Genomic DNA, 11,297 nt, shown 5'->3' on the forward strand with positions numbered 1-11,297 from the left:
AGGAGGGCCAATTCCTGTTAGATGCCATAGAATCAACCAAATGGTCAAGTAGGTCCACCACCAACTCAGTCTTATCTTCATGATTAGTGCAACCTGATCACAAACTATATATGTCATGAATACTATAACCAACTTCATGACCACCATTTATTATGCATTTGACTATAAATCTAATAGATTGATGCTCCTTTGTATCTCCTCCGGTGCATGTTTTTCATAATTCGCAGAAGCTTCATGTTGAAGCATCGCTCAAGACTCAAATATTATATCGTTCTAATTCCAAAACAAGCGGCAAGGCAATGCGGTAGAAGTTAAAATGTACGCCCTCACTCGACCCTAAACTCTCAAGCTCGTGAAGCTATGCAGATGTTTCTTCCAAAACAACGTCAAACTCTCTGTCGGAAAATTTAACCCTGTCAGAGACCTGTTTGACAGTGACTTTCAGACTGAAGTTTTCTTACCATTTGCTTTAGCAAATTATTGAATTTGTAAGTCTTCTTTATATTTGCTTTGTTTCAGTATTTTTACCACCAAGTCCAGTTGACCGAAAAAATATTATACATTTAAAATATATTAACTTTTATTTAATACAAAATTTTAAAATATCATACATGTAAAATATAGTAGCTTTTATTTAATACAATTTTTTTTTAAAATTATTGATAAATTTTAATCTTTTGTTTTGGAGAATATTAAATTTCAAAAAATTAAAACTCGAACATTATCAGATATAAAGGCTCTCATTGAAATTCACATGGTAATAGTAAATAGATAATAATAAAGATCTTCTATACCAATACATCTAGAGAGCTGCACACTACAGTATATCACATTTGTAATAGTACGACGAAAGAGTGCATTTATAGAATGTCTATTAATGAGTTGAAAGGAAGTTTCCTGCTACATGGAGTACAAGTTAAGATCTGATCTTTCCTATAATATTTTTCCTTTTTGGGTTGTGCCCAATATCGCCCTTCTGTATCTAGGTTTCATTACATTCTCCTTCCTTTCAATTGGAACTCTGACATGGAAGGATTCACGCCTTACCTTTCGGCCGCCATGACAAAGGTTTCTTTCCATGCTAAGAGATATAATGTGTTTTTGAGTTTTAGGGGAAAAGATGTGAGAAAGACTCTGGTTGACCATCTCTTCCAAGCTCTTTCTGCAGCCGGATTGAATGTATTTCTTGACACCCACAAATTAAATAAGGGGGGAACCATTGATTCCAGCCTGAAAAATGCAATTATGTGGAGCGCAATATGTATTCCTATATTTTCCAAAGGCTATGCAAGCTCAACATGGTGTCTTAGGGAAGTTGCCTTTATGTTGGAATCTTCTGGGACGATTATTCCTCTCTTTTATGAACTGGAACCGACCCATGTTAGGTATCCTCTAGGAGATTCCAGCCCTTACAAGGAATCATTTGAAAAGCACTACAACCATCCAAATCGATATTCAAGAGAAGAGATTGATGGGTGGAAGCATGCCCTTGAGAAGATCTGCTCTCGTTCAGGGTGGTCACTAGATATGACTCCAAGGTTAGTAATTGATCTTTGTTTTTTTGTTTTTTCAAATTCAATTATTAGTTTAAAATTGAATTATTTTTTAAAAGTAAAGGATGAAATGTGTCAAAGTTCTTTTCTATAGTTAGATAAGAAGAAAAATAGATAGATATAAACAGAAATGGAAAATAAATAGTGAAAAGAGATATTGAGGGAGTTTAAATGGATAGAACTCTATGTAATTATATATAAAAAAGGGGAAGAGAGAGAATTTTTAGTCATGAAATTGTTTTAAAACTAACATTTTCAACTTGGTGTGAAATGGATACTCTGGTGGCCTCGGTCATATATATATATATATATATATATATATATATATTCACCTATCGAGTATTGAGAGGTTTAGAGCCATCCAATTTAGTGGAGATAATGTTGATCTCTACTTTGTAGTATAATATTTGTACCCACTGCAATATAAAATGCGGGTTGTACCGGGCATCTTCTGAGCGATGTAACGTTATTGATGCCTATAAGCTACTCTTATGCAGAAGAGTTACCAGCTGCATCTACGGATGAGATACACATGTACATATGGTAAATTTGAGTCAAATAGACATACAATGAATAATATGGACATTTCATTGATGCAGCATATGAACAATTTAGCCATGTTGGTTCTTATTTAATTCTAAGTCTGTGAATTCCAAAATAAATGTTATGAATTGTCACGTGTCCGAGAGTGTAAATCTATCAATTTAAAATTGAGGAGTTTCAACAGTTGAATGCCTCCACAAAGCCGGCCTATTTTAAGAAGGAAAAGAAATACCAGATTCGTTTATCACATAATTAATGCCCCATATCTAATATAGTGAGCACTCTTAAGAACGTCAAAAGAAAAAGCCAAACACCTGAACTCAATCGTTCAAAATAACCAAATTTGAGCATCTAGAGGTTTCCTGTGGGCTTCTCATTTCTGACTATAAGTATGGGACAAGTTGAATTGTTTTGGTCGTAATAAAAGTAGCAAGGAATCTAGTCTATTTTGTAAAGCTGAAATAGCTAATATCTTGCAATTGAAGAGCATGTGCAAATTTTCATTTTCATTGAGAAATAGAAAACAAGTTATTTATTACAAGTTTTTAATTACTGCAAAAGAGTTCTAGATTAACCTTCATATGATATATGTAAAAGAAGTTTAGATTGCAGAATATATATTTTTAAATGTTGATAATATTAGAATGATGTGTTGAGTGACCTTCATGTTATGTAAAAGATCACAGACTTTGAATAGGTTAAGATCATCACTCTGTTTATAGTATTCATGAAAGTTACACAGAACAGTAGATCTATAATTCGCGATCAAATATTGATACAGATTTAAATATATATGAAATATGATTTTTTTTTAAATTTGATTTGTAAAAATCTTACCTCTCTAGTTTTCTGTTCCTTTTTATTTCATTTTTCCTGTGCTCTTTCTTTCACTTTTCTGACGTAAAGACTCCATCATATCACTAAGCTTTATTTCCTTGCACGGTAGTTCGCAAGCATTAGCTTTCGCTTGAAATACTTGGAAAACCTGAAGCAATAATGATTGGAAAAATGGAGTTAAAAGGAAGATTAGAGAGGATGATCTTTTAAATTAAATATGGAAGAAAGCTGGAGCAGATGAAAAAAAGAATTCTTACCTTAGGTTTTCCTTCATACGCATGAGATAAGATGCCAGAAAATAAAGATCATCGGAGATAGTTGTGTGGCTTTACTCATATCCATCCATTCTACACTATTAAAACAAAATCATAAAACATTTAAAATCTGCCCTCTTGGAAAATAACAGGAGATACTTCATTGGCTAGACAAAAACTAGCACAATGTTTCAAAGCAATATGCACCAAGTTTTTAGTATGAGCAAATTTCCATAAATACATAGATTTTCCATGGTTATTATGAAGATTATATATTGTTTGGGTGATTAGGATGGGCACAAATTAGATATACTTCGTAATTGCAATTGCATTGTCATTTGAAATGATAGAAAATAGATTCGATTATTTCGTCGTTGTACAGGTGTCACTAACTTCGCAATATACAGATTCGAAGGTCAGCTAGTGAAGAAAGTGGTGAACGACATAATAAAGACACTTGACAGGGTGCCGTTACAAGTTGCCAAACATCCGGTGGGATTTGAAACTGTACGAAAAGGTCTAATTCAGAAATTGCATCTCATTTCATCCCAATATGGAATATTGGGTATAGGTGGTATTGGGAAGACCACAGCTGCGAAGGCCGTGTATAATAAAATTTATAGTGAATTCGATGCTGCTTCCTTCCTGTTTAATGTCCGCGACGCTAGCCTTCCAAAATTGCAGGGTCAAATTCTCAAAGATTTGGTCAACTATGAAGAAGATCTGTGTGGAAAAGGGAAAATATTTGTTGATAGATCGTTTGCAAGGAATCCGCGCCCTTATCGTCTTGGACGATGTTGATAATCGCGTGCAATTGGACGCCTTGGCTGGGGATTGGCTGGCCCCTGGAAGCCGTTTAATCATTTAATCATTAGACACATTCTCAATGCCGCTCATATCTCATCCGATTGCATTCGCGAGATGCACGGATTTGAGGAAAGCGTAGGGCTCCAGTTGTTTTGTTGGCACGCCTTCCTCAGACCATCCCCCATTCCCCGTTTTAAACAACTCTCGAGAAGAATAGTGGAGGCTTGCAAGGGACACCCTCTTTCTCTCGAGATCATTGGAGCTTTTTTGTACGATAAGCAGGATGACACTCACATTGATTGCTGGAATGAAACCCTTGAAAATGTTGCAGGCAATAGAGACATTTTTGAAACACTCAAGATCAGATATAGTGGTCTTAGTAGTGAGGAAAAAGAAATGTTTCTGGACATTGCTTGCTATTTTATTGGAGAATGCACAACTTCTCCCATAGTTTTCTGGAAATCCATGTACAAGAATGTGCGCATTGCTATCAATAATCTGTCAAATAAGTTGTTGATAAAGATAGACGAGAAAGGTGTATTTGAAATGCATGACCTCGTGCGAGATATGGGCCGAATCATTGCTGAGGAAGATCAAACCCAGCAACGGGAGACTGTCCACTTCCAGTCAAGCAGCTCATTCAACAATGCAAGTAGCACTATCAATATCTCTCGCCTTCGTCTCCATCAAGGTGATTCACGGTGCCTTAAAATGTTGTGTACACCTAGTCTTCGCTATCTTCATTTGGAGCAAGTGCTCATAGAAGATATCTTAGACATTCTTCCTCTAACTTTGAGATGGGTCAAGGTGAATTCTTAGACAACCTGAGTTGGTCTAGTGGTGGAGAACTTGTACTCTTGAAAGAGAGGTCACAAGTTCAAATCCCACTGGGCGGGTAGGGTATGTATGCCTCATTTGTAGTGCCAAGCGCCTCTCGAAAAAGAGTACGAGGTAGTCCCATATCACTGTCACCATACGTAAACCCAAAAACTATGGCATAGTGTCGTGGACTATAAAACCACCTTGCCTTGCCTTTTTGCAAGCATGGGGTGTAGCTCGAATTCGTTGGAGGAGTTACTTTTAGCAATAAAGGAGAAATCATCTGTTTTAGGCATGAGATCGCAATTGAGGATCATCGACTGGACTGACTGCAGGTCCCTGCGAAACCTCCCGGACAGTGTTAGTTATTTGTCACTTTTGCAGTCCTTGAATTTTTCCAGATGTTAGAATTTGAATTGTCTTCCTAACATCATTTTCGACCTCTCACAACTGCAATACATGAATTTGAGTTACTGTGAAAAATTCCGTTGCCTTCCTGACAGTATTTGGAACCCTCTCTGGGCTTGAGTACTTGAACTTAACCTGTTGTAAGATCTTAGTTCAACTTCTTGACAGTATTGGCAATCTATCACAGCTGAAACATTTAAGCCTAAGCTGGTGCGAAAAATTGCAGAGCCTTCCAGAAAGCATTAGCAACTTGTCAAATCTGGATAAGTTGGACGTTATGAGTTGTTATTCTGCATGGAAATCAACTCCATATGCCATTTTGATCAAGCCAACAATATGCCTCTTGGGATTGCCTCCTCAGGCGGAGAACTGGCGGAAGAATTTAATTATAACCCCAGGATGTAAATAAATACTATATATTTATTTCGATATTGAATACTAGCAATCAGCTCATTACAGCTTGTCTTATGGTTTGATGGAATGAAATTTATGCTTTCCCTTATTTGCATAAAAGCATGTGTAATGTGTAATGTACTGGCAGCGTCACACAAAGAGTAGATCAAAACGGTATACCTCAACCTCCTGATCATATCTTAAATGCATTAAATTCTTGGTCATTTTTTGTATGCAATCTTAAATAAATTTTACACTTCAAAGCTCTTAAAAAATATACTTACTATCACACGCTAAAGGGGATGTTTTCCTTCAATCCAGAAAAATTAGTGTCCAAGCTAACAAAAGTCAGATGGTCGTAGGGTAAAAGTTCAAAACTCAAATTCAAATTGTCCGGCAAACCCAGTAAAGGTAAAAAGCATATCAATCGCCTTGCATGTAAGTTCAGACTCGTCTTATTTTTTCTTCACGATTTTGTTCGATTAAAATCTCTTGGATGCAATCTCATTTTTAAAATTCAATTGAGAATATATTAGAAGATTACTGAAAAGTTTTTTTTGCCATATATATTAAAATGGTTGGAAGCAATTGTATAATGGTAATGCTTTAAAATAAGGTTGTATTGTTTCAGCTTCATATTTATAGTATTATATCTATACCAATATGAATATGAGAACTTATATTTAATTTAAATTTTTAGGCTAATTTTTATTTTTATATTGTTGAAGACTTGATTTTTAGGCTGTAACTGTTAAAAAGTTAAATTTTACTTCTTTTTACAAAAATTAATTTATTTCTTAATATGTGATGTCTAAACTGCTAAATTCTTCTATGAATATTAAATATTAAAATATAACATGATTTTATTTTTCTAAATCTTAGAAAAGTTAGATTCTTGTGACGAAACCAAACCCATTGATCATGCGTGGAGTGTCCCAATATTCTCAGCAGAGAAATCTAGTTTTTCCATATAGACAAGGAGTGTCCCTATTTTCCCATGATATAAAGAGCAAACCCATGGATATGATGAACAACAAAAATGGGATGAGTAAGCCACGTTTGTTGAAATGAATCAAGACTGGAATTCAAGCTGGTAGGAAAACAAACTAAAAGTAACAATGAGAGTTATATTTGTAATCTCAAATGCAAATTGACCCTCTATTTGTTATGTGCTACCAAAAATTATATTGTAATTTATTTTGTGAGTTGTCAAATTTTATAATAAATACCTTTCTCTGGTGCCTTTTTAAATTCTTTATTCAACAACGGCATGGTTTTAGAAATCAATGACTTAAAGTTTTTTTTTTTTCGGTCTTCTATAACTTAGAACCCATTTTTTTGACTGCATGAATTAGCAATCTAGCATTTGTCTAATATTGGAATTTGCTAGATGTTGGATTTGTTAATCTAGAGTTTGATTTTGGAAATATAATTGGATCCATTTGGTTCACTTGAAATTTGATGGGAAGATGTTTTCCTTGTTTGATTATACAAAATCAGAATTGGAATAAGATTAACTTTATAATTTATTTTGAAATCTCATTGAAATCGAATCTTCCAGAGATTGCATGAAAATCAAGTTTTGCATATTATGCAAACTAGTTAACAAATTTCGGGGTGCTTCTTTAAATTCTTTATTAAGAAAGTGCTTTAATATTAAGGCGTGGTTTTGGAAAACACTAGCTTGGATTTTTATTTTTTTTGTCTTCTATATCTGTTTGACTGCAGCAATTAGCAAATGCAGCATTTGTGCAATACTGAAATTTGTTAGTTATTGAATTTGTTAATCTAGAGTTTGATTTTGGGAATATGATTGAATCCATTTGGTTCACTTGAAATTCAATGGGAACATATTTTCCAGTGTTTGGTTGTACAAAACTAGAATCAGAATAAGATTAATTTTATAATTTATTTTGAAATATTTATTTTTTTAATTTATTAATTTTTTTATTATATTTTTTAATAGAACATAAAGTATTTCTTCAAGTTTTCTCTAACTATGTTTACCCAATTTTTTTACTACAAATTATCAATATTCGTTTTTTTGTATTATGCATCCAGTTGATAATTTGGTAAAACAAAATTCCTATCAACTCATTGTTGCAGGCAAAAAAAATCTGCAACAACTAGTTTTTATGAACATTTTGAGAAAGGAGTTGGATGGAAGGGTTCCAAGATTCTGAATTTTGACCACAGTGAGGAAGAAGAGATGTTTTTGATTGAATCTCAAGATCCTAAATTTGATTATTCAAAAATGCTTTCCATTATTAAAATAGTATTATCCCATGCTCCATCTAAGTCCTCCTCCAAGAAGAGATGTCAGAAATATAAGATAGCTAAATTGAAGGAAGAAATTGACATTGGTAGTCAATCCATCTTGGATGGAAAATCATTAGTTTCTAAAAGGTTGAGGAGACTGTATCGCTTTCCTTGAGCCCAATGAAAATTCTGACATGGAATGTCAAAGGTTTAAATGCATCTAATTAGAGGTACGAGATCAAGTATCAATTGTATGCACTTAAGGTATATATTATAATGTAACAAGAAACCAAAAATTCTCTACAAAACTTTGAAGACACTATTCAAAAATGTTATAAATAGAATGCAGTTCATACACTTATTGCAGGAGCCCTATGTGGTCTTATTACTCTCTAGAACCTAGAATCAATGGTTATTCATGCTGAAAAATAGGATCCAATTGGCAGGATCTAATGGTTGTCAATTATAAACTAAACTTCCTATTACTTAATTTATATGGACCAACTTAGACCTATAATAAAAAGAAGCTATGGATTTCTCTACTTAAATATGAATCAATAAAATAAAATATTAAGTCTTCAATACTTATAAAAAATTTGTTTTTTTTCTAGATGTTTTCTTCCATGCTAGTATAACATTGTTCTCATATTGTTTTCCTCAACATGATATCAAAGAAAAATTTGATACTTGGAAAGTGATATGGCTTTTTCGTGAAATTGTGATCTTTTCTGCTAAATAGTGTCAAGAATTTTTCTTGTGTCAACTAATTTCTATATATGTTTAGTGAGATTTTTTTCATTTGTTAATTTGAGATTTGATGATTCTAATTTTTTTTCTTGTCCAAAAATGAGAGAAGTTGATACAATGGATTATCTTAGTGTTATTTTACATGCAGAAAGTTAAGTGGAGATAATTACTAGTATTGGGTTTCACAAATAGAGATGTCTCTAACACATCAACATTATTATAATATTCTTATTGGGATGAACAAAGATAGAGCAAGTAGATTGGGATAAAATGGACAAGAAGGCAGCAACTTTGATCAAGCTTGCACTTTCAAAAAAAAGTCTTTTCGAAAGTAGTGTGAAAATATAAGAAATGTAAAAAAAACTATCAAAATTGAGGTGATATATGAATCATATCCCTCACCATAGACTTGTACAATATGGAGTTATCAAATTCACAAGAAATAGTCTATCATTTAAGTAAATTAAAGGAATAGAAGAATTAATTGTTTTCAATAGAAAGGAATATAAATGATAAAGATTTTGTACAAATAATATTACGAAATCTTGAAGAATCTTATCAATCATTTAAAAAGGACTTGATACTCCAGATAAATTAAAAATATTAAATCTAACGAGTCATGTGCTAAGTTAATCTATGAAGAGAAACATAAAATAAAGGAAAGAGAATCATTTATTGCTTAATCTTGAGTCTTAAGCATTTAAGAAAATAATGTTATAAAAAGGCACAAAATAATTAATCTAAAGAAAGGAACCAAAAGTATGGAGATAAAACAATGAACTCTTATTGGGTTGGGGGGGGGGGGGGGATGGAAACACTCAATAAATTATGTATCAAATAAGCCTTCCACTTCCTAAATAGAAAATACAGGTGAAAGAGGGGTATTCCAAACATAACTCTTAATATAATCAAGGTTAGACTAGCAAAACTCAAATAGGATGAAGAGATGTCAATATTAAACTCATATTATGTAATCAGGAAGTGTGCATGCAAATCAACTTTCATGCAATGTTCATTTACTTTAAGATGTGCAATATAAGTGTAAATTGAACCAATTAATTAAATGAAATATATCTAGGAGCATTATACGTGCAATCATACCAATTAAAGCATATAAATAGGTCTATGCTAAGAGATTCAAAAAAGGGGGAAATCTAACTTTGAAATATGAAAAAGAAAGTGCCTTTCTACTCTAAAAGCTGTGGATTTGGAACCGTGATTCAAAATTCGACTATGGGTTTGTGTTCAATGCAAAGAAAACCCAAAAACCTTGAAAATCTCAAAATTCTTGATCAATTTGGGTGACATCTACCAATTTATGAGATGACAAACATGTTCAAGAAGTTTAACCTAGATCTTTCCAAATATTTATTATATAATTAAGTTTCTTCAAATCAATAATAAAAATCACTCCAACACATATTTTGTACCATAATATTCTATAATAATTCAAAGAACAAACTAAAATATTACGGAACTGCTTACTTAAAGTATACATTTGAATCAATCTTAAAAAATATTTCATATTAATAAGTTAATGTTAATTACTATTATTCTTATTTAACATGTTCTAGATTAATTAAATATTAGAAAATTTTGAAAAAAATAAAAATACAGCTAATCATAAATTACCTAACAATTGTTCTTTGCACTACATAGAGTTTTTACATAAATCTGACGAGCAAAGTCACAAACAGATTTTCTAAGGTATACGCCCCCTGAAACTACTTGGACATTTCTTCTCGAACAAGGTCAAGCTCCTCTCTCAAAAATTTTAGTCTTGACAGAGATTCGTGTGCCACCGACTTTCAAAATAGATTTACAAAAAATTATAAAATGTGTTTGACATTGACTTTCAAAATAGATTTAACATAACATTGCAAAATAGATTAAAAAATAGACATGCATGGAGGTACCCACTACAATATAACAATTGTATGGGGAAAGAGTGGGGAAAGAGCATACAAGATGGCTATCAAGAAGTTGGAATAAATTCCAATGATATATGTAGTAGAGGTTAAGATCTGATGCGTGGATTTAGGTTTTGTCTCATTACATTCTTCTTCTTCCTTTGAATTCAAACTCTAACATGGAGGGAGTCAAACTCTACATTCCTACCGCCATAAAAGTTCCTTTCAATTGTACCATGAAATATCATGTGTTTTTTACTTTTAGGGGAAAAGATGTGAGAAAACTCTGGTTGATCATCTCTTTCAAGCTCTCTTTGCAGGCTGATTGAATGTGTTTCTTAACATCCACAAGTTAGAGAAGGCGCAAATCATTGATTCAAGCCTAGAAAATGCAATTAAGTGCGGTGCAATATATGTTCCTATATTTTCCAAAGGCTATGTGATCTTGGCATGGTGTCTTAGGGAGTCTGTCTCAATGTTGAAATCTTCTGCTCTTATGGGCGAGCTTTCCAATTTATAGGAAGGAAATGAATGAAATTTTGATTGAAAGCTCCTTGTTATAATCTTCATGCGGTGCATTTCTATAAGAAAATTTAATTCTAATTAGTACTTTGGGTTATTGCCTCTCTTTGTTGCCCATATTCGTTGAACAAGAGAAGTCTTCTATGTGTTGGCAGTAGCCAACAACAAGGGTCTCTCTCTGATGTAGGAGAATTTGGGGGCATAGGACAATTTTACATCTTTTTTAAGTATTATTATTTTTTATT

The 11,297-nt window shown here is 32.9% G+C and overlaps 1 protein-coding gene across 1 annotated transcript; it reads left to right on the plus strand.

The window, feature by feature from the left end:
• The first annotated feature begins 1,026 nt into the window (after positions 1-1,026).
• On the plus strand, positions 1,027-3,988 carry LOC149563473 (toll/interleukin-1 receptor-like protein). The gene is made up of 2 exons (XM_089828192.1): positions 1,027-1,538; positions 3,595-3,988. Exons 1-2 carry the CDS (start codon positions 1,027-1,029, stop codon positions 3,986-3,988), a joined length of 906 nt encoding a protein of 301 aa, XP_089684318.1.
• The last annotated feature ends 7,309 nt before the right edge of the window (positions 3,989-11,297 follow it).

This window comes from Cupressus sempervirens, chromosome 4, assembly GCF_028749045.1.
Source record: "Cupressus sempervirens isolate cs-2001-9-10 chromosome 4, ASM2874904v1, whole genome shotgun sequence".
NCBI lineage: Eukaryota > Viridiplantae > Streptophyta > Pinopsida > Cupressales > Cupressaceae > Cupressus > Cupressus sempervirens.

Bases quoted from the DNA above. Each gene is read 5' to 3' on its own strand.
- LOC149563473 (XM_089828192.1), top strand. From the start codon at position 1,027: ATGGAAGGATTCACGCCTTACCTTTCGGCCGCCATGACAAAGGTTTCT. The intron at 1,539-3,594 runs GTTAGTAATTGA...CGCAATATACAG, and splicing joins TCACTAGATATGACTCCAAG to ATTCGAAGGTCAGCTAGTGA.